We start from the raw sequence: 22,846 nt of genomic DNA on the forward strand, positions 1-22,846 counted from the left end.
AATGGACGGCGGCCCGCAAATGGCCCCCGGGCCCTAGTTTGGACACCTCCGATTTAAAAGTTCTAACTTGCGCACAAGTGGCATGCACAAAGTCACTTTTCACATCACCACGGGAAAACGTTTCCCATCATAATCTGTGGTTTTAGCATTTGAAGCAACGTCCCGTATTGACTGTTAACAATCACGGCGACCAATCCAAGCGTCGCTCAGCCTGATTGTTCTTTAACGCACTCACGACTGCCGAGTCAGCACTTTGGTGCATACGTGCGTCCTGAGCTGACAGATTAGCCACATGGATCATGGAGAGCTATTATCCAGGTTAGCAAGGGTATTGCATCATCATCATCATTTTTATTATGATGATGATTAAATCCAGCTGCAGTTTGAAGTATTTTGCAATATTTAGAGTGCTTTTTACAGACGTGTTATTGTCGATGTGTTTGGAATCCTGCGGCGAGTGTCTGTTGTCGGGCGGGTCCTTGAAGGCATCATGAGGTCACATGAGGTCAAGGCCAGGTAAGCGTCTTTCTTGTTGACAGCTCGTGTGGCCAAAGAACAATGTGGGATGAGATGTTGACTTTGGAGATGATTCCGCATGATGTGCGATATGGGGAGCGAACTCGACCGACGCGTCCCATTCGCGTTCTTTAATGGCTGAATTTGGACTTATTTGTGAGGGAACAATACATTCATACTGTTATGGAGGCTGCACCAGACTACTTTTTTTTTTTTTTTTTAAATGTACTCACTTTTGTGAGATGCTGTATACTCCCACAAAGTGACATCTCCAAATGTTGTGTCCTGTCATGCATGTTTTTAGGGTAAAAAAAATAAAATAAAATTGAGTCTGCAATTTAATTCTTTGACCACCAAAAACGTTTAATAAAATCACGATGTATGTCGACATAAATGGTAAATGACGTCAACTTTTTTTTTTTTTTTTTTTAACTGCCTGGTCAATGGATTGTGGAATCAAAAACACTAACAATGGCCAGCAGATGGCAGAATTTGATCTCTTTTCAATTGACTGCCTGTATACGAAATTACAATGAAACATGGCGGAATCTGATGAAATGGAACGTTTTCAAGGATGATCAAAACGTTTTTTTTTTTTGATAACGAGTGGCAGTAAAAGAGTTAATTTGATCATCGATTAACTTTTTTCAGTGTGTGAAAGTGTCGCTTGTTCAGTGGTGTCTCCTGAAATGCAACAATGAAATACCTGCAGAAATGTGAGGGGTGTGCTCACTTACGAGGGAGCTACTTCGCTCGATACATTATTATTATTATTTATTTTATTTTTTCATTTATTGGCCTGTGGGGTTGTTTTGACTGATTCCAGTGAACACTGAACAACAAGTGAAAAATGCCAAGGAAAAAATGAATCCGAGGAATTGTGATGATGCTGAGATTGCCTAAATTGCATTTCACTTGAAACTGACTCACGCGTGATTTATGGATTATGATTAATTCATTGTCACTGACGGTCGAGCGTTTCACTCACTTGACTTGCGTGCAGTTTTCCACTCCGTGACACGTGTGACTATTGGACTGTCAACGGTGGTTGTTAAGTGCATTGCATGTTCTCCCCGTGCCCGCGTGGGTTTTCTCCGGGTGCTCCCGTCTCCTCCCACATTCCAAAGACATGCGCGGCAGGTTCATTGAATTGTCCCGTCGGTGTGCTTGTGAGCGTGGACGGTTGTTGGTCTCTGTGTGCCCTGCGATTGGCTGGCGACCAGTCCGGGGTGTACCCGGCCTTCTGCCCAAAGCCGGCTGGGATAGGCGCCAGCACCCCCCGCAATCCTTGTGAGGAATAAACGGTCAAGAAAATGGATGGATGGATTAGTTGTGTATAGGAACGAACAAGGCAACGGGGGGGGGGGCACATTGCCCATGTTGCCCCCCCCCCCATGACGCCAACACTGTTCGAACATCAATTACATCGCTGATTACATTTCTCCAAAGCATTCTAAGCAGAAACTGTGTTGCCTAGCAACGGCAAATCCGTTGCCGCTGGCAGCTGATAATAATATTCATTAATTAATATCATTCAACAAAAGCGAGCTGATTGGACGCGTGCTATTAAAGCAAACGCCAGCGGCGCAGAGTGACAGAAATGACACATTGGAAAAGGTTTGACTTATTTTCAGGTCGCTTTCTTGCAAAATGAGAAGCCCCGCCCCCGCACGATGGTTTATTTCTTCCCCGTCAGTTGTCGAACTTCCCCTGCTGCTGCCCAAACTTTATTTGACGACTCAAACAGCTTGAAGGGAGCTTCGACAAGATGCAGATTAAAATAGGAAGCATAGCCGATTGGATTACACCTAATTCGCCATTTCATGTCGCGCAACGTGTCATTTTCTGGGCTCCGTGCCCTTGTTTGTAACGTTTGGCGTTCATCCCAATTCCAATTCAATTCCGATTCGAAAAGCGGCGCGAGTCGCTCGCTCGGATGCAAACAAGCTCGACTGCGCGCTTTCGTGACTAATGTGCTTGAAATGAATGAACACACAATGCACAATGACGAGATTGTGCATGAGACATTTCAATGTTGATGAACACGGACACATCCGGGTGGCAAATGTGAAGGTTCGTTTGTGTTTGAATTCTGGCGCACGTCACGTGACTCGAGCGAAAAACTAATAATAAAGGTGACTGGCGCCTGTGAGTGGATCTTGGAGGATCCGGACCGGCTCTCCGGCCGGCGGAGCCGCGAGCTGCGAGTCCGCAGAGCGGCGCGGTGCTCGGCGGGGGAGGGAATCCCTCCTGCTCCTCCTGCTCCTCCTGCTCCGGTAAGTCGCGCGGTTTCCTTTGACCAAGGAAAGCCACACTGTGCTCGTTCGTGACGCAATTGCCCATTTTAGGAAACGTGCGTCAATGGACCGAATCGAGTGCGGGAAAACAAGCGCGGACCTCCCAGCTGCCTCTGACGTCCGGAACCGGCCCACAAATGTCCTCGTGCGTTTTGAGGAGTCTATTTCGGTTGGATCCGCGGTGCATTTCTTACGCCAGCATCCAGCGGAGGAAGCATTTAAGCGCGCTGTCGATTTGGCCACTTTATTCAAAAGACGCCCAGGCCCCGCCCAGGCCCCGCCCCCTCCCTTTCTGCTCGAGTCGCAACGCCCATGCGCGTGACGTAGGTGCTTTCGTCGGCGTTGAAAAGCAGTTGCACTTCTCGATAGTGCCATTGAAGTGAGTCATCTCTAGGAAGTGTGGTTAAAAAAAAAAAAGACAAGATAAGGAAAAAAAACGAACATCGAAGTGTTCCGTGAACGCAACAGATCGCGTGTAATCGGCAAGAACGTGGAAAATACAGAGAAGGACCGACAGGAAAAAACAAAACAAAAAAAACGACTTTAAAGTGAGTGTCAACCTGCGTGGATTTTAACTTTTAAGTTCAAGTTCGCGCACCTTGCACCTCTTGAATAACAAACGGACGCTTAACATCACTGAGATGTTTTAAGTGACGACATTCCCACGGCTGCGCCTTTGAACGACACTTTTGTGGAAAAGTAACAAGCGATCGAATCGGAGGATTTTTTATTTTATTTTTATTTTTAAAAATCCTCCTCTTGGTGCCTTTGAAACGAGCGAGGATTTGCTGCCGTCAACTCCGCACACGACAATTAAGTCTCCTGATATCTTCTTTTTTTTTTTTTTTTTTTTTTTTCCTGGATCATGTACCAGGACTACTCCGGGAATTACGACACCTCGTCCCGCGGCAGCAGCACGTCTCCGGCCCAGCCCGAATCCTTCACGAGCGGCAGCAGCACCATCGGAAGTCCCATCTCGACCTCCACCTACCAGGTAGCAAAACACAACCTCGACGCTGCTGACGTGTTGCAGTTGAAACAAGTTGCACCCGTGACTCAACTATTAATTATGCCAAACCTGCTGCGAGCATTTTTTATTTTTTATTTTTTTTCGGTTGCGCCCGTAGATGCTAAAGTGGAATTCGGCTTACAAATGTAAATCGAAACAACTTACTGGGTCATTTTAAACCAATTTAGAAAAGAATATTTGCGGCGAAATTGCGCCCCAGCTGGATTGTTCACACATATGGATAGAAATGAATGAAATATAGCACGGAAATGGAGTTGGACAGGCAACAAATCCAAGTGGGCATTTTGGGTGCGATGCGTCGAAAAGCGCCTACTTAATTAATAATGCTGATAAGTGTGAAAAAGTGCGTGCGAGGATGCGCCATCGACTCTTCTTGGACATGATGAGGAGATTTTAAATACACAACAATTTGGGTTTAGTGTGAGCACATAGACGAGTTTGATCATCCATCCAGGAAGTCTTTCTTGGAACCTCATGTCTTCCATAAATCAAAACGCGGCCACCATTTCCATTCCAATGTGCCTTATGGTGGTGTTGCAATGACGTCTCCAATCAGCGCTCGTATTTGAAACGTATTTGTACGTCGTCCGGAAAAGAAACGCGGCGTGCAGCTTCCCGGTTTACTGGAACTGAGCAACTCAACAAATGAGTCACCAGATAAACAAAAAGTTCCACAAGCCTGCCGGGATATCCGACGGAAGGTTGGGAAGAGCTGCAAATAACGATGATGAATCAATCGAGCAGCCCGACAAGTTGTTGGTCCTCACCTGCATGTCATCATTTGCTTTGATCAACACGTTTCAGTGCTAAAGACAAGTGAGAAGAGGACAGCTTGCTTGGGCTTCCCCACATGATTCACCGCTTCTCTCACTCTCCCACTCTATGTGGACTGAATCATTATTGCCACCAGCAGTCATGGTGGGAAATGTGCAACGGGGGCTGGAACCCCAACATGCGAGTTCCCAACATGTGTCCTGTGGCTCCTCTTTTTTCAGAAATACAGGCTTGACATGCCCGGCTCCAACAGTGCCTTCATCCCCACCATTAATGCAATCACAACGAGCCAAGACCTTCAGTGGATGGTGCAGCCCACCGTCATCACCTCCATGTCCAACCCGTACTCGCGCTCGCACCCGTACAGCCATCACCTGAGCAACGGGCAGGGGCTGCTGGGCCACAACCCCCTGGCCCGTCCCGGGGTCATCCGCTCCATTGGGGACGCCAGAGGCCGACGCAAGAGGGACGAGCAGGTGAGGGAGAATTTCCGTGGCTTTCCGTGCTGCGGAAAATCAAATCGGATTGAGTTGTTCCGCGGATGCTTCCGGGGAACTCATGCAGGAGCTCTTGTGTAGGGATGCGTTGGTGGGGATTTTATGGTATTTCAAAAAAAAATAATCTATATTTTTTTATTTATTTTAATGTTTTAATAATAATTGAAAAAAAATATAATAAGAAATTTTTTGCTAATTTTCTATTTTCTCGTGTCATCCGCAGACAGCATGCGAAATAAAAGCTTTCCTTGCCTAAAAGCAAGGGCATTACCTCAATGATGATGATGATTATTATTATTATTATTATTATTACTTGAGCAGCCATGTATCCGAAGTTGGCTCACAACACAAAGCACCAAAAAAAATGACCAAGCTCCAGCTAGTAATTGAAAATTGAGGTACTCATGAATCAAATTGTATTTGAATGCAATCTGGGATTATTATTGAATATTTATTTTTATTTTAAAATCCTTCTTTACAGTAAAACGTGCTCCATTGCGACAGTTACAGTCTCGAGCATCGCTGCGTTAAGTGAAATTTACGCTATAGAATAGAAATCCCCTATTTAAATACTCTTATGAGTTCATTTTTAATGTCTTTAAAATCACTTTTAAAATAATACAAAGACTTTGATTGCCTTAAATTGTGAGAGAGAAAGTGCAACAACAATAATAACACTTACAAATATTGTATTACAGTGTAACCGATCCCACCGTGTTTACAGTAAAAAAACAAACATTTTTCAAACTAACAAGCTTATCATTTCAAAATATGCATCAATAATCCCGTCCGAAGATGTACTTTATAAAAGGAACATTTCTGTAGATTTAAAAACAAGATTCCAGCAGATGAAATGTAATCATTTTCAACAAAAATAAGGCTGTCCTTCCGGTTTTGCGCTTTCAAAATGATTTCTCCAACTAAATAAGCATATCACCACCTAGTGGTCAAAACTGGAATTACGGTGCACCCAATATACAATTTTAAAAAAAAATGAAAAATTGCGACAATGAACCAATTAACCCAGGATGGTGAAGTGTTTACTGTATTGCAGTTTATTCCCATCGAAAGTCTGAAAATGGCATCATTTTTTGCAACCCTACTCTTGAGCAAGGCAGTGAAAACCCCCAAACGCAACTCAGACATTTCTCCTGTTGTATTCATTCAAAACCAAATAAGAACGTGCAGTTTCCCCGCAGGGTGGAAATGTTCTCGCAGAAACGTCAACACATTTTCATGCTTGCATGATTGCCTTCAGGCTTCATTCATATATAATAATGCAGTTCATGTGTTCACACTGCCGCATTCCTTGTTTTCTTTTTACCCTCAGCTCACCCCAGAAGAAGAAGAGAAGCGGAGGGTGCGGCGTGAGAGGAACAAGTTGGCCGCCGCCAAATGTCGCAACCGCAGACGCGAGTTGACGGAGATGCTGCAAGGGGTGAGTGAGAACCTCAACCAGGTCGTCCGCCATCTTGACTGCGCGGCCAAATCCAAGACACGTGAGCGTCCACCATTTGAATTGGACCTGCCGCCGATTCTAATCCTCAAATCTAAAACACAGACTGGAAAAATGTGCGACAAGAAAATTATTTTCGATGCACGACTCCAAACTTATTATTATTATATTTTTTTTAATATTTTATGTATTTATTTATTTTTACTAGGAGTACAGTGGCCCCTAATCTGACATGTTTTAGAGGCGCAAGTACAAAATTTAGAGAAACACGTTAGTCGACTTGCAAAATAAATATTAACTCGTTTTAACAAAATTACTGATAAATTGGTTGAGGTGGAGCAGAAGTTTGTTAGCAACAAAAAAAAATTATTACTTAAGAATAGTATTTTTTATTTTTTTTTTTATCTGCAAATTTACTACAAAATGCCACAATTTAGGGGTAGTATGAAACCCTGCCATGTAAAACTATATTTAATACATATTTATAGAATAATTTATCATTCTTTCATAAATTGTTAAAAAAAAATCACACTATTTTGAAGCTTATTTTATTTTTTTAGCATACTGAGTCTGTTTTCGTGTTCCGTCTGTTTTCGTATGCGGCCCTCAGTGGAAAATAGTTTGGATCTCCTTTTGCTTTTTATGATGATGACGATGAAGTCAAAGGTCACCGAGCGTTGCTACAGAAAAGATGATGACAAAAGTCGTTCACAGCCTGGCAAGCAGTCCAATCGTTTGATGAGTAAAATGTCGTCCACACCTCAAGTCACAACCTGCCAATACTGGTTTGACCCCCCCCAGTCATTACAAAAAAAACGTGGAGACGTTTTCTGCTCGTCAGCTGTGGACAGACACGCGGCCCTCTTAGCAAAGTGTTAAACAAAATGAAGCAATGAGGCCAATTTTCAATGACCTCAAGCTCGTTGAGCCTTTCAAAGCTCCCAGGAATGGAATTTGCTGTCGGCAGATGTTTTTTTGTTGTTGTTTTTTTTCTGCGAATGCGGCAAATCGGGATCATCTTGTTTGTTAGCCGCTGACACAAAACAGCGACACATGTCGCTTCCACCACTGAAAGAAATGCGCATTTTTCTGAATTCCAAATAAGGGAATGTCTGTTCCGATCCGGTCACACAGGCCCGCCCGCCCGCCCGCCCGCCTGCGCTCTTGCTCGCACACCTCCTCTTTTGTGCGCTTCCTTGGAAAACGACTTCCTCATACCTTTGCCCATGAGTCAAAGTTCTCAGACGGCATGTCACCTTATCTTTCCTGTCTGGCTCGCATTCGTGATGATTTGTGCGTTATTGCGTTTAGGGTCCCCAACACGCACACTATCAAGTTTTAAACAAAAACATTGCAAACATGAAATAAAAAGGCAGCGTAAGAGTACCCTCATTTGGCAGATTCATGTAACTACCCCATGACACAATTACTGGTGACCAGAAACAACAAAGGAAGAATGTTAGTGATGGAAAAATGAAGCTTCATGAAGCACTTGAAATATGTTTTTTGCTCCAATAGATGGCGCTCTTGGTTCCAAGATTATAGTGATAGTGCACTGCATCTTTAAACCAAGAGTGCCATCTAGAGAAGTCAAAAAATATCACAAGTGCTTCATGAAGCTTCATCTGTCTGTCTGTCTGCCTGCCTGCCTGCCTGTCTGTCTATCTGGTTAGCTGTTTAGCTAGCTAGCACCTTTAAACCAAGAGTGCCATCTAGAGGAGTCAAAAAATATCACAAGTGCTTCATGAAGCTTTGTCTGTCTGTCTGGTTAGTTGTTTAACTAGCTAGCTAGCTAGCTAAGAGTGCCATCTAACGGAGTAAAACAAAAATATCACTTGCTTCATGAAGCTTAATTTGTCTGTTGGTTAGTCTGGTTAGTTGTCTGGGTATCTGTCTGTATGGGTTAGGGTTAGGGTAGGCTGTTTCGCTAGCGAACTGGCACCTTGAAACACAAAAGTGCCATCTAGAGGAGTAAAAAAATAAAATATATATATATATATATATATATCACATGTGCTTCGTGAAGCTTCCTTTGTGTACCACTACTAGCTAGCCAGCTATATAACTAGCTAGCTAGCTCAAATGATTTGCAAAGTAACAGGATGTGTTGGAAACAAATGATATCTGTCCCACATTTTGAGCTCGCACGGGCAGTCGTTGACCGTCTCTCTTCTCCTTTCTGTCTGATCAGGAGACTGAAAAACTGGAGGAGGAGAAAGCCGACCTGCAGAAAGAGATCGAAACGCTCCAGAAGGAGAAGGACAAGCTGGAATTCATGCTGGTGGCCCACAATCCCGTGTGCAAGCTGCCCACCGAGGAGCGCCACCCGCCTCTGGCGCACCATCAGCACCAGCAGCACCAGCAGTGCGGCCCCCTGCCCTTAACCATGCGCCCCAACATGGCGGCCCGGGCCCACGTCAACCACGTGGTGGTGAAGCAAGAGCCGGGCGAGGCGGAGGTCGCGGCGGGCAAACCTCAGCATTCCGTCATCAAGCCCATCTGCCTGGGCGGGATGTACTGCACGGACGGCGACAGCCTCAACACGCCGGTGGTGGCGGCGTCCACGCCGGCCGCCACGCCCAGCGCCCCCAACCTCATCTTCACCTACCCCAGCATGCTGGAGCCCGACAGCCCCTCGCCCTCCTCCGAGTCCTGCTCCAAGGCCCACCGCCGCAGCAGCAGCAGCGGCGACCAGTCGTCGGACTCGCCCACCCTGCTGGCGCTGTGAGAGGCTCCGCCAAAGCAAAAACACTCCGGCAAGCCAAAGGCCAGCGCAAGATGATCATGTGAGCCGTTGCCCCCACTTTTGCCACAAGGGCTACGCCGCGTTTCGTCTCGTCCTGCTTCGAACGCGTTCGGCCGGACAATCAACAGTCAACGCGGCGTCGCTTCGCCGATTCAACTCTTTACGCTGTCAGCTTGTTTACTCTTTCCGCCCTTCGATTCCGGCCTTTGGGACTTCAGATGATATATGAAATGAGTTCCTAATATATACAAATATATCTATATGAATCTATTTTTTCCAAGAATTCAAAGCCATGCCCACTTGCACTCTGCCAAGACGAATCAACGAGAAGAGGCGACAGACAGCGCGAGAGACACTGAGCAAACTTCCTCGTTTTTATTTTCATTCAACGTGTTTTGTTGTACACGGACCTTGATTCATCTCAAACTGTATTTTATGTGCTGAAAAAAAACAAAAACATGTTTTTGAGACTGTGTTCTTCTCCCTCATCTGCCTGTAGAAAAGCATTACGGTCTTCGGCGTTACAATTGGACGGCGTCAAAGCGCTCTTCGTTATTGGTGTGCTTCTGTACCTGATCTTTGCATATTCAAGACAAATTCTTGACATCGCTCGCGCAAGCTGTGTGATAGTCTTACCAAAGGGATCAAATGAGCAAATGTTGCGCAACATCAGGAATTTTTCAAACGTCTCAAAGACGACGTGCAAGTTCTTTCACTGGCTCTCACGTTCACCCATTTTTGCTCACGTGAAAAAAAAGAAAAAGAAAAAAAAGGTCTTACCTTTGTCAACACTGCCACTCAAGGCAGGGCAGGTTTAACAAAACCAAAAAGGCTTGTATGACACTTGTAATCCTTTTCTTTGTGCGTCTTTGTGTGAGGGAAAAAAAAAGGAGAGATTTTTGCTTGAATATGGAAAAAAAAGCCACTGTGGTCTAACCAGACTGTCACCAGCTGCCAATGATGTCAACCCTGTTTATACTGTGTTTGTAAAGCTGTCTCTTTTTTTTTTTTCTTTTTTTTTTTAAGTAAAAAAAAAAAATGGAAGAAAAAAAAAATAACATCAAGGTACTTGGTACCTCAGTGGAAGCCTGAATGGCTTCAAACACAAAATCATGAAGAGTGTTTTGCAATACAGAAGGAATAATAATAATAATAATCATAATAAGACATCTGGCCTGGAATGAAGCATGGACATCATGAGAGGAGTTTTAAGTTTTTGTTTTTCAACGTGTCAAATATGTTGGCGATTGCACTGAGAAGCACAAAGCAGTAATAGTTGAGACGCCAGTCGACGCTTCAAACATTCCAAAAAAAATGTTGGGCAGTTAAAAGTTATATGATCATGCGCTGGATGCAGACAATTTGACCTTTTTTATTTTTATTATTATTTTTTTAAATACAGTAGGCCCATCCTGCTACCTTTGCAGAAATGTTGTTTTTCTCTTTTGGCAATATTTGGGTTTCATGCAGATGCTAGAAGAAATATCAGCTCCTGTGTGACCCCAAAAAAAAGAAAAAGAAAAACTAATAACCAAAAAGAGAGTCTGTGTCTGTATGTCAAAATGGTCTGCAGCTCCTCAACATGCACATGAAAGCCATTGACGTAAATCTACTGTATATCATGTCATCTACTGTCTATTGCCTGTTTTCAACTACTATTACTTATTTTCCAAATGCTTTAACTGTTAAAAAGATTCAAAAAGAAAAAAAACAGCAATATGTAAATAGCAGTGTTTGTTAATTTAAAGAAATCATAATAAAATTATTTTCCAACTTGGATTTTGTTTTTATTGTTATTATCATTATTATTATTGCAGCTATCGTTGTTATAATTATCATTATTACTGTATTATTGCTTTCTCGATTACAGGATGTGTAAAAAAAAAGAAAAAAAAGTCATATTTGGCCATTATATTGCAAATGCTTCAGTAAGTATTAAGTGTTTTAATGTACTCTTTCTAATCAACTCAACAGATGTTTTTCCAAAGTGATTATGATTGATTACTGATTAGCAAGCAATGAAGGCAATCACGATGAGAAGCTCTTTATGAGCGTTTGTCGCCACCCAGTGGTCAGAGTGTAGGACTACAAGTACTGTTCAATCGTACTTTTCAAAAATGTTGGGACGTACTGGGTTTTTTTGTTGTTGTTTTTTGCCATTTGTTTTTGTAAACACATAGCTCTGCTTGGAACATATTGGATGATAATTGGCTAAGTTAACCTCCAATTATCACATTTAAAGACAGAAGATAGTAGAAACGATCAAGTTCCATTGTACTATATCTTTAAGCCGAGAGTGCCATCTAGAGGAATCAAAAAATATCACGTGGTATATGAAGCTTTTTTTTGTCCATCACTTTAGTGTTGAGTCAGTATCTGTACCTTTTTTCTACACAACTATTTGCGCTTGTCTCAAGTAGGCTACAACAATGTCAGTGCATTTTTGCCACCTCTGCGAATCGACCATTTTCAAAATGTTGACACTTAAATAGCTCTTAAGCACAAATACAGCAAGTCCTGTTTATGCTTTACGTTTGTGACAGAGTAGAGCAAAACATTTGATTCTGTAACTGGAGAATCAGCAGAAAGTGTTCCCGACTTTCATGTTGTTGTCAACAGTTGTTCCAACTATCCAGTGGGAGGGGCTTGTTTAAGCGGTAATTGACGTCATTAGCTCGTTCAGACGTCACCATGGAGATTTTCGGCCTCGTGTTCGTCACCAGCCAGAACAGCAGGTACTCCTTTGCAATGAAACAAAAATCTGTTTGTAGGGTTTAGGTGACTGAGACGGTGATTTGTTTGTTTGTTTGTTTGTTTATTTTGACCCATATCATGTCATGTAGTTCAAGAAATTAAGACAATGTGCAGTATTCAGGTTGACAAATTTAATGTAAATGCATATTTTGCAAATTAACAGCTGGAGCAAGTGGCAGAAAACTGCAAATCTGAAAATATTGACAAAACCACATCAATCTAACCTCTCGAACATCTGGCGTTATTTAAAATCTATTGTGACTCATTTATTGTGTGTTATTTTGACAGGGGAACAATATATTTTGTGTTTAATTCCTTCCCTCCTTCTGATTGAACACTTTTTACTATAATAATCGAAAGTCAGTCGGGCTCTTACATAGAGAAAAGTAAGTCCAGTAAGTCCAAAGGTCAATGTCGGCGAGTAGCTTGCTCGTGGAAAAGCGGAAAGGAGCAAATCTCACAACATGTTGTTGTCACGAAGGTCGTCGAAAGTCCCTCTTGCCCCCAGTCTTACTGAGCAGTTGTACGTCAGTAATGGTGATGTCATGACTCACCGCCTTACACATGTCATAAATCGTCAGCGCCGCGATGGAAACCGCAGTCAACGCCTCCATCTCCACGCCGGTGGCGCCGGCGGAGCGGCACGTCGCCGTGACGACCACGGCGTCGCGCCGCTCGTCCAGGTCCAGGCTGACGGAGGCGTGGTCTAACGGGAGCGGGTGACAAAGCGGGATGAGGGCCGAGGTCTGTTTGGCGGCCATGATGCCGGCCAACCGGGCCACGGCCACGGCGTCGCCTTTGGCCAGCTGGTTTTTGCGCAGCAGCCCAAAGGCAACGGGGCCCAAGAGGACGACGGCGCGGGCGGTGGCCGCTCGTCGGCTTGCGGCTTTGCGGCCGACGTCCACCATGCTCGCTCGGCCTTGGCCGTCCGCGTGCGTCAGTCGGGGTTCCGGGGAAGCGTCCGGGTGAGGGTCGCCCGTCTCGCTTGCAGATTGTGAGATGTGGGGGTCTTGCTCACAAGTTTTGTTGTGATATTGTCTAACGGCCATCATTAATAAGTGTGCGGGGAAGCGTTTAGCATTCGTTTGGTGTTTGTAACTCGCAGCGTCGATGCGATAAGTGGGGGCAGTTGGAGCACCACTAGCGTCAGACAGGAGGTGCTTAACTTTGATCGAGGCTTCTTCTGTCTGTTTCTTTTCATCGAGACAGAAGGCGCCGCTCATTGCGTCATGTCCTGCCCGTGCTGAAGCATTGTGATGTCCAAGGCACGTAAGGTTCGCTCTATTAAGGGCTCGTTTTCCGCCTGGCCGGTACATATGAGGGGAGATGTTGTCAATTTGCTGAGTGACAATGTGGAAAGACTTCAGGTTGCCTTTCGACGGATGTATTTGGAAAGTGCCGCCTGGAACGGAAGGAAAAACAAAGATAACATTCAACAAAAGGGCCTACAAGGTTCCTACATGAACTCATCCACCCGCGGCCATTTTCACTGAAGCAACTGTTTGACTGGATTTTGACTGATTTTGCAAGGCCCACAGAATATTGTGTTCTATTGCTATTAAAAAAAACATGGAACCTACCAAAAGAAAGATTAAAGTGTCTTCTTTCATCAGGGGAAAAAAAAGTATATTTCTATCTGTTTCCGTTTTACAGCAATTAGTATCAGAATATAGCTAAGTTTTATCAATATTCACATGCCTGGTAAAAACACTGGCAAAAAGAGCATGTTGCAACATGGCCCTAGCTGATCTCTTATACTCTGCTGCCACCTGCTGGCCGTTTTTTGTCATCATCAACAACTTTTTTTTTGCTTTTTTTGCTTTTGGCTTGAACGAGATGTAAAGGCCAGAAAATGTTCAGTTAGATGTTATACTGTAACAAAACCCTTAATTTGCAAAAAAAAAAAAAAAAAAAGTGACTACACATAGTAGCAAATCTTTTATAGTAAAATAAAAAAAATAAATAAATAAAAACAGTGTAAAGACACTACATAATATTAAACTTATATTGTGAAAATCCATGTCAGAGTCACCTGCACACAATAAAATACTAAGAGCACTTTTTAATGTTTTGGTAGAGAGCTCAAAAAAACAATCTCAACTGGCTTTATTATCATCTTTGTAAAAACAGAATTTTTGGACCCAGTTATTGTACTGGATCTCATTAACTGCAGCTAAAGTTGTGACTGCTGAGTTATTGATTGTAATGTGCATAATCTGCCAGTGGTGTGACACAAATGTCGGCGCGAGGGTTCGTACGTACAGCTGCGGCATCACCCACCGATGAGGATCATGGGTCTGTTCTTCATTTGGGAGATATTGAACATGCCTGAAGAAAAGCCGTCACTTCTGTTAACACTGCACAACGAGCGCGAAAGAAAAGTTGTTCACAAAACACAATCTTACCTGCGTGTTGTTTCTTCTTCCTGCCCACAGCGGCGCCGATTATCTGCAGCAATTCTTCATCTGACGCTCCGGAGCGCAACACATCCCGGAGGGACACTTCAGAGTTGCCGAACAAACACACCTGAGGACGACGCACGGGACGAGCGGTTTGTCGTACGACGCGCGCACGAAAACGGGCGCGTTTGTGTGATTTTGACCTTGAGGTTGCCATCTGCGGTGACGCGCAAGCGGTTACACGAGCCGCAGAAATGCTCAGACATGGAGGTGATGAAGCCGACCTGTCCTGTGAAGCCCGGAACTTTGAATGTCTGTTGGAACACGCAGACTAATGTTAAAAGGCAAGCGTCACTTTTTTTAAATATGTGTTAGATGATTATTCAAGGTAACTATTGTTTTTAACACATTTAAGGCTGGCAGTGGGGTAGAGAATCTACTATTTGCTGGTGATTGGGCTGTGCAATTAATCGGAATTCAGCTACAATTTCAATTATTACACTCCACAATTACAAAATCAGCATAATCGGAAAAAAAAAAGATTATTAATACAAATTTTTGAGTTGTTTAAATTTATACATTTGCAAATTTTGCACCTTTATTAAATTTTAAAATAATACATTTTGTTTCATTCAAAAGGAACTTGCATAATTATAGTGTTTCAAATAATTTTATTTGTCTTAATATTTTTTTATTTTTTTATTTATTTTTAAGTTTTTGCCAACATAAAGAAACAATATATTTTATTATAAATATAGATTATTATAAATTCTGTTTGGTCCAAAAGTACGATAACTTATATAATTATAGTATATTTTTTTATTAGTCTTAATATTAATATAAAAAATAAAAAATAAATAAATAAATTATAGTCCTACTGCACAGTGCACAAGCTGACAAGCTAACATAAACATATAAATAAATAAATAAATAAATTCTGTTTGGTCCAAAAGTAACATAATTCTAGTGTTTCTAGTTTTTTTTAAGTGGTCTTAATATTTTTAAATGCTTAAACATTTTCTTGTTTTATACCAAAAAATAAATAATCATGTGAATAATCATGATTTCAGTTACTGCCAAAATAATCATGATTATTTAGATTTTTATTTTAAATGAGCAGCCCTAGCATTCTGGATGATACGCTGCCTCTCTCCCAAGTCAAGTGGGGAAGTCTCAAGTTCCCTCGTGACCCCAATGAGGGCAAACACTTTCGAAAATGGATCGAGGGATGATTATGACTTGTACTCGTGTTTCTTCTCAATGTCAGCTGACTTCATGGCTGTTTTTGTAACGCTCTGTTCTCTCTGTTGTTCCCTAGTTTTCCGCTAAATCATTTCCAGTCCATTCACCAGGTGGAAGAAAAAAAAACAAATCACCTTTGCTGTATCAGAATGACCAGTTTGAAGCGTTTCCAGGTCGGGCCACTGCTGCCTGATATGATCCAACATCTCCTGGTAGCTCACCATCTTCTTAAAGTTCCATTTGTTGCCTGCACAGACGCACACAAGTGAGATCGTGTAGGAATGGCACAACCTGCCGACCAACTAAGTCGACTAACCATCGAATGGCATGTATTCGATGAAGCGTACTTCCAGAGGCTTCTTCTCTGTCAGACCAACAAAATCAAGCAGTTCGTCTTCGTTGAGGCCTCGCATGAGCACACAGTTGACCTACAAGCAGGTCGCAAGCGACAACAAAAACATGCAAACAATGAACAAGTTTGTTTTTTTGTTCAAGTGTGCTAGTGCAAAATCTGAAGCGAAAACATGACATCACAACAGGGATGTCACAGCACGCACGGTATCACGATACAGTATTGCGGTATTAAAAGTGACTTGATATTGTCGTGCGCTTGTCTCGATATAAAATAATGAGCCGTTGTGCTTTTGGGTCGGCTATACGTATGCATGTGAATTGTCAAGAGGAATAATAATAATAATAATAACAATAGCAACATGAAATGATTTTCCATGTTACTTCTTTCATCCATGCTTGACATTGATTTTCTTTTTCAATCCAAGGTCTATGATTTCAAAAGTAAAAGTTGCTAAAACTGCTGATTTTGCATATTTGCTGTTGAAATACACGAGCGAGAAGGGAAGCGCGGCTGCGATGAGTCATTGCGTCTTTCGCGCGGCCACGCAGACATTAAATGACGTTTATGGCGTGTTGCCTCACATAAGAGACATTTCTGGTACGCCTTATATCGCCAATAAAGGTGATTTATCACGCATGTTTATGGACATACTGAGGTGCGATCAACAGTTAAAGGGATACTTGACTTATTTAGCCATTTTTGGCAGTCAAACGTTAATATTTTGCCTATAATACATTTGATATTTTCATTATTTTTCATGTACAATTAGTACCTTTAAAAAGACATTTTGCAACTTGCTGTTGACTGAAAATGACATCACAGGGGCTCAGGTAACCAATCACAGCTCAGCTTGTGAATGTCACATGACCAAACCTAGAAAACAGGTGAGCTGTGATTGGTTACCTGAGCCCTTGTGATGCCATTTTCAGTCGACAGCAAGTTGCAAAATGTGTTTTTAAAGGTACTAATTGTACATGAAAAATAATGAAAATATCAAATTTATTATAGGCAAAATATGACTTTTATTGCTATAATGGGCTAAATTAGTGAAGTATCCCTTTAATGGATATGTGTGACGTATTTACTAGTTTTTTGAGCTGCCAGAAGAAAAAAAAAAGGTTCTGAGTATCGGTTCCATTTCAAGTGTGGAACCGGGCAAATGGAAAAGTGTTGAATGAAGCATAATGAAAAGCTTTGAAAAAAAAATGAAGTTCTGAAATAAAGGCTGAACTTGTATTTTTGCTCTGTTCTCTCTTTTATCAGTCTGCCACCTTTCAAACCTTGTTCTGTCTGACTGTATTTAAAAGGGAAAAAATAAATAAATAAATAAATAAAAACGACTCCAAGATACCTTGACTGGGTTGTAGCCCATTTCAATGGCCTTATCGATGCCTTCCATGACCTTGTGGAAACCTGTGAGAAAGAATGCGAAAGTGTAACTGCAAAGCATATCTGCTATTTGTTAAGACCTCGTTTATATTTTGGCTTCTCTCAATCTTGTTGTGTTAACTCAGTCTGTTAACTTTTCAGCGGATAAAAAAAAAAAAAAGGAAGCAGGATTGGTGGTCAGTTGCATTTTCCACAAGCCGCCAACTTTCTCACTTCCTTATTTCTCCATTTCGGTCGCTCCATCTGTGCATTGCGTCCGTACGCCCACGACGCAGCGCTGAGCCGGCTGTCACTTTGCCGCCTCAAAGCGAGACCGACCCACATCACATACGTCAATTTCAACTGACAGCTAGCCTAGCCTTAGCCGAAACGTATTCAAACAATGCAGCAAGGAATGGCGGCGCGCCATCGGATGTTTATACCTCGCCATACAGGTCACCTTGAAAGTCAAGCAAAAGGTCATCTACCTTTCCGCCTGACAATGAACTCAAACTTGGCGGGCACCAGTGAATCCAAACTGATGTTGATCAGGTCGAGGCCGGCGTCTTTGAGTGGCGGCAGCAGTCGGGCCAGATTCAGGCCATTTGTTGTCACCGCGATGGTCTTCAGACCCTCCAATTTTCTCAATTCGGCTGCAGAAGCAAGCAAGAAGAGAGAAAATATTGAAAAGGAGCGGATAAAAAAAACCGCATCGTTAATGTGAGCTTTTGTTGCTTCTGTTATTGTGATTGTGTAATATTACCATAAGAGTCATTGAGTCAATTTTTTTCAAGAATTCTTTTATTTTGAAATTTAAGACTGTGAACAATCAGAAAAAAGCAATTATCATGTGACTTTTGAAATATTGAGGATGTTTTATTGCTAATCTTCTTTTCAGAATCGAGGATTCATTTTCGAGCACCACTTGGATGCAAATAGCAAAAATATAAACACTTTTGTTATTGTTCCCATTTTTTTATGTGATGAATTCAAAGAGTTCACATTTTTACTACATACACAATATCACCATTTCTCTCACATATTGTTCACAAACTAGTCTAAATCTGTCACAGTGAGCACTTTTCCTTTGCCGAGAAAATCCTACCCACCTCACAGGTGTGCCATATCAAGATACTGATGATTAGTGTGCACAGGTGTGCCTTAGACTGCCGGCAGTTTTGTGTCTTTTTTTTTTTCTGAGAGTTTTATTGTATAGACTTTAAGTGAGCCAGGCAATGTTTATTTGTCCGTTTTTAAACTATTCAGCCTGTTGAGAGTGCTGATTATCAAGATTTTGTTCAGAAAAATCTGGTAAAATGTGGTTTTTCATTTAGGCTACCTTTTGCATTGTGCCATCAAGAGTTTTATATTTCATCCATCCATCTTCTTCCGCTTATCCGGGGTCGGGTCGCGGGGGCAGCAGCTTTTTTATATAGCAACAGAGTTTTATATTTATTCTCTTGAAAAAGTCAAATATGTTTTGTCAAGATAACTTGATTTTATGGTTCCTTCCCCACCTCCCAACTTGTGCTGTGATACATTAGACAAGGTAGATGCGCTGCAACGAATCCGTTCAGTTCCGCTTGCTACATATTTCTTCACGGAATGAATCATTTGGTCCATCACACGGGAGCCTCGGAGGGCATCAAGTTGTCAACATTGCGTAACTTACCGATGATATCCAGCGCGTCGGGTCTGATGAGCGGCTCTCCTCCAGTGAGACGAATCTTCTCCACGCCCTCCTTGACGAAGAGGCGGGCGAGCGTCAGCACTTCCGCGGTAGACAGAAGCTGACCTCGTGGCGTCAGCTTCACGCCTTCCTCCGGCATGCAGTACTGACCTGAAAATGAGCACAACAAACAGAAACGAGAGCGACAATCGACTTTTGAAAGCTTCAAGTTCAAGTGGGACAAAGTATCCTTGACTATTTCTGGGCTGTATAAAAAAACAGTGTCTTTATTCAACTTTGTTTCAATTAAAAATGGTGAACTGACGATTGTATACCATCTTAAAACTTAGTTTTCAACTATTTTTTTAAAGTGTATAATTACTTGACATTAATCTTACAACTGTACAATGAATGGAAACATGTTTGAACATTAAATAAAGTGCAGTTAGCAGTTTATAAGTGTTTTAGTGGTTTCAGTCCTTCTGATTGGTTTTAACAGTGGCGGCATGGCAGGTAGACTTACAGCGCAGGTTGCATTTCTCAGTCAGGGAGATGCGTAAGTAATTGTGTCTGCGGCCAAAGTTGTCCGTCAAGAACGATGAAAAGGGAACGTTGTCCTCCCTAAGCTTCTCCTGGAGAAAAGTCAGATGATTGGTCATTCCTAGGAACTATAGTGATGATAAATGACTTTTCTACGGTTAAACTACCTCCACACTGCACTGTATTGTAATCAATCACAGACAATTTCATTGTTCATATCTACAGCAAAATGCATAAAATACTGCTGCCGCTTTCTCAAACTGCATTTACGACAGCCGGCTGAACTAAAAAGCTGGCTAATCATTTCGAATTGGTGCTCAGGCTTCCGGAGGGAGTCACATTGCAGTAGTGCACGGTCTCATGGAATGATTATGACCTTTGCCTGCCAATAGTTATGCTGCTGTGCTTTGAGTGTAAAGGCAAACACAAGACTTGACGTTTGGCCACACACGCTATACTAAATCACATGATTTCCCGTGATGCCAATGCCTCTTTTGTTCGCTGATCTAGTGTCCCTCAGACTTGCTAAGCCACTTCAAACATTTACGGTCAAGTAAAACAAAGACAAACTTCCAACAGAGCTATTTTCACTTTGAATAGTATACAGTACTAATATAAAGTTATAAAGTTATACGACGGACGGCTGCTTAATCAGTATATTAAATTTGGTTGCAGCTGTGTAACTGCTGAGTCCATGATTCATTTCAAAGGTGAAATTGTTGGCTTGTTCAGGGCGTGTGAAGAACAGTAAGTAGGCCTACTGTTTTTCCCCACGCAAAAAACAAACAAACTATTTTTTCCTAAATATAACACTTTTCTACAAGAAAGACAAGACCAAATCAAGAAACAGAAAAACAATAACAGAACAGTAATCAGTCAATGGGCTGCTATGATACACAATTATATATTTGTTAGCATTTCAGGTCTCCATTTAAAATTATTTTGTTATTTCAGGTCAATGCCAATAATTTACCATTCACACAGTTTAAATTGCAGTTGCTCACCTTAGGTGGATGTCTTTTTAATATTGGATCAATTATATTCTCTTATTGCTATTAGTAAATTATCTATTTAAAACTACTAACAAGTGTTACATTCAAATTCAAATTGGTGTAAAACTATAATAATCTAAACTACAGCAAATGTTTACGTATTTCAAAATTTATAATTAGCCTTCCACAATGTGGTTTAGTTTTGTTGCTTCACACGTCTAAACATATTTGTTCTATTTACTCCAGAAAATGTTACTTTATTAATAATAAAGCAATAAAGAAAAACATTACCTGTCTTGTCAAGGTGTTCGCTGATGTGTTCAAGTCGGGGGAAGCTAAAGTGGACTCGCCAATTTCAAGTTCGTTCTTCTTGCAAGTAGCACTGGAAAAAGGTCTCAGACTAGATCCACTCAGGCACTTAACCAAGAGTTTTCTGGCATTTCGGACACTCCTGTGTGTGTCTTGTAAGACACGGCCCAAGTTAGAAGCCATGGGGTTATTTTTCTGCTGTGCCCATGTGTTGACAGAACTCAGTGAACGTTTCATCGAGATAAACAAACACGCCGTCAACTAGTACGGAAGAGCAAAGGGCGTCATCTTTGGGAGCCAATAGGTGCCCGCGACGTCACATGCATTGGACCATGGGAAGTGTAGTTCATTATGGAGTCTTCACGTATACAGTGCACATTTAAAGCCTTTTTCGCCTTTAATCGACCGGCTTTAAGATGAACTGCAAAAAAACAAACTTTAACCACTACTAATCTATGTATATTCGTAGTGTCTAAAACATGTACAGTACTTATTTGACAATGTAGGTGACTCGATAGCTAACTTGTTGACAACCTCTCGACCATTTGGGTCTAAATTGTTTCTTGAAGCGAACATGGAGGACATGAAACAAGTCGGCATCTATTCAAGAATCTGTGTGACCAGTGGGGGTTCCACTAAACATTAGTAAATATGCTTGGTCAGAGGGCCTCGGAATCATAATAAACACATATGGGGAAGGCATTTGTGTCCTGTGATTGGATGGCGACAAGTCCAAAGTGTACAGCTCCTCTTGCCCAAAGTCAGACAGGGAATATGCTCCAGCACACTCATAATAACTCAAATGACGATAAGGTGTCACAAAACGGGACAACTGGATGATGTTATGTTTTACAGAGTTGGACTGAACTACAACTCACAAATCAGCTCGGGTGTCCAAAAACAGTAAGATGGACCGTGGACGTTTATGCTGATGTCCACTAGATGACAGTAGATGATTTATTTTCAGCATTTACAGGCATGTCAAAAAGGTCTGAAGGCTTGCAAAATATCCACTGTTCAGTTGCAACTGAAGCTCATCAGATTGTCCAACAGCTTGTCAGATTGACAAAATCATCAGTGAAAGGAGTGACTCGACAGCATTTCTTTCTTTCTTTCTTTCTTTCTTTCTTTCTTTCTTTCTTTCTTTCTTTCTTTCTTTCTTTCTTTCTTTCTTTCTTTCTTTCTTTCTTTCTTTCTTTCTTTCTTTCTCAACAATGAGCATCTGGAATTTTTGTTCAGTGAATGTGATAGGTCCCATCGCCGTTGATTATGAGAACTGTGATAGGCACAATCGTCTTGATGACATTGCATTCTCATCAATATCCCAATTTTGGGAGAGTGGGGGGAAATGTGCAGTTCTTTCTCTTCTTATGAATACCGAATCTTCTGCAAAATGCAAATTATGAAGTTTTCGAGTTTAATGTGCCTGAAACGTGACGCCGGCCTTCGTGTATTGCGTTTTGCATGTCCCAATTAATGTTTGCGTTGATTTTCTCCTGGTGCTCCAGCCACCTTGCACATTCTCAACATTTTTTTCCCTACAGGTGTGAATACCGAAATGACGACTGATCAAGCTTCAATTTACTTTCCTAACAAAATAGTAATTTTCACATTTTCAGCACATTCATTTAAATGGTGTGTTCTTATGTGGTGGTTAACAAATTGAATATAACCATCAGCGGGCTACATAATTGATTGGACTGTTTCCACACACGGGTGAACTTTCACAAAAGCTCTTTTCTATCAATGGTGGCTTAGAGAAATCAAAATTTCTTCTCACCGCTCCGCTCTCAATCTACCGAAAATGCCTCCAGCTTCAGAGAACACTTCAGCTGGGCAGCAGAGCATAAAATCGGAAGCCATTTGTAAATTCTGTGACTCATTTTTAGTTCAGGAAAGTCG

At 41.9% G+C, this 22,846-nt stretch overlaps 3 protein-coding genes across 7 annotated transcripts in view; 2 read left to right on the forward strand and 1 right to left on the reverse strand.

The window, feature by feature from the left end:
- The window catches only part of babam2 (BRISC and BRCA1 A complex member 2), a 79,415-nt gene extending 75,608 nt beyond the window's left edge, over positions 1-3,807 (forward strand). The window contains exon 15 of the mRNA XM_077539936.1: positions 3,688-3,807. The gene's annotated coding sequence lies outside the window, so the exon portion shown is untranslated. The remainder of the gene's footprint in view (positions 1-3,687) is intronic.
- Positions 1,914-11,095, forward strand: fosl2 (FOS like 2, AP-1 transcription factor subunit). 4 transcript variants are annotated; one of them, XM_077539941.1, is made up of 5 exons: positions 1,914-2,133; positions 3,688-3,807; positions 4,839-5,093; positions 6,445-6,552; positions 8,762-11,095. In XM_077539941.1, exons 3-5 carry the CDS (start codon positions 4,854-4,856, stop codon positions 9,296-9,298), a joined length of 885 nt encoding a protein of 294 aa, XP_077396067.1. In that variant the 5' UTR covers positions 1,914-2,133; positions 3,688-3,807; positions 4,839-4,853; the 3' UTR covers positions 9,299-11,095. The 4 variants fall into 4 exon arrangements, with proteins under 4 accessions (XP_077396067.1, XP_077396068.1, XP_077396066.1 ...); XM_077539942.1 differs by lacking the exon at positions 1,914-2,133 and adding an exon at positions 2,581-2,792; XM_077539940.1 differs by lacking the exon at positions 1,914-2,133 and adding an exon at positions 2,810-3,361.
- Positions 11,096-12,186: 1,091 nt separating this feature from the next.
- On the reverse strand, positions 12,187-21,193 carry mocs1 (molybdenum cofactor synthesis 1). 2 transcript variants are annotated; one of them, XM_077539453.1, is made up of 11 exons: positions 20,927-21,193; positions 19,627-19,735; positions 19,107-19,274; positions 17,923-18,087; positions 17,418-17,479; positions 16,028-16,139; positions 15,846-15,958; positions 14,673-14,783; positions 14,476-14,596; positions 14,351-14,398; positions 12,187-13,472 (listed from the first exon to the last, which is right to left on the reverse strand). In XM_077539453.1, exons 1-11 carry the CDS (start codon positions 21,179-21,181, stop codon positions 12,544-12,546), a joined length of 2,193 nt encoding a protein of 730 aa, XP_077395579.1. In that variant the 5' UTR covers positions 21,182-21,193; the 3' UTR covers positions 12,187-12,543. The 2 variants fall into 2 exon arrangements, with proteins under 2 accessions (XP_077395579.1, XP_077395580.1); XM_077539454.1 differs by having other exon boundaries at positions 13,323-13,472; positions 14,333-14,398.
- Between the last annotated feature and the right edge of the window lie 1,653 nt (positions 21,194-22,846).

The sequence above is a fragment of the Festucalex cinctus genome, chromosome 12 (genome assembly GCF_051991245.1).
Source record: "Festucalex cinctus isolate MCC-2025b chromosome 12, RoL_Fcin_1.0, whole genome shotgun sequence".
In the NCBI taxonomy this organism is placed as follows: domain Eukaryota; kingdom Metazoa; phylum Chordata; class Actinopteri; order Syngnathiformes; family Syngnathidae; genus Festucalex; species Festucalex cinctus.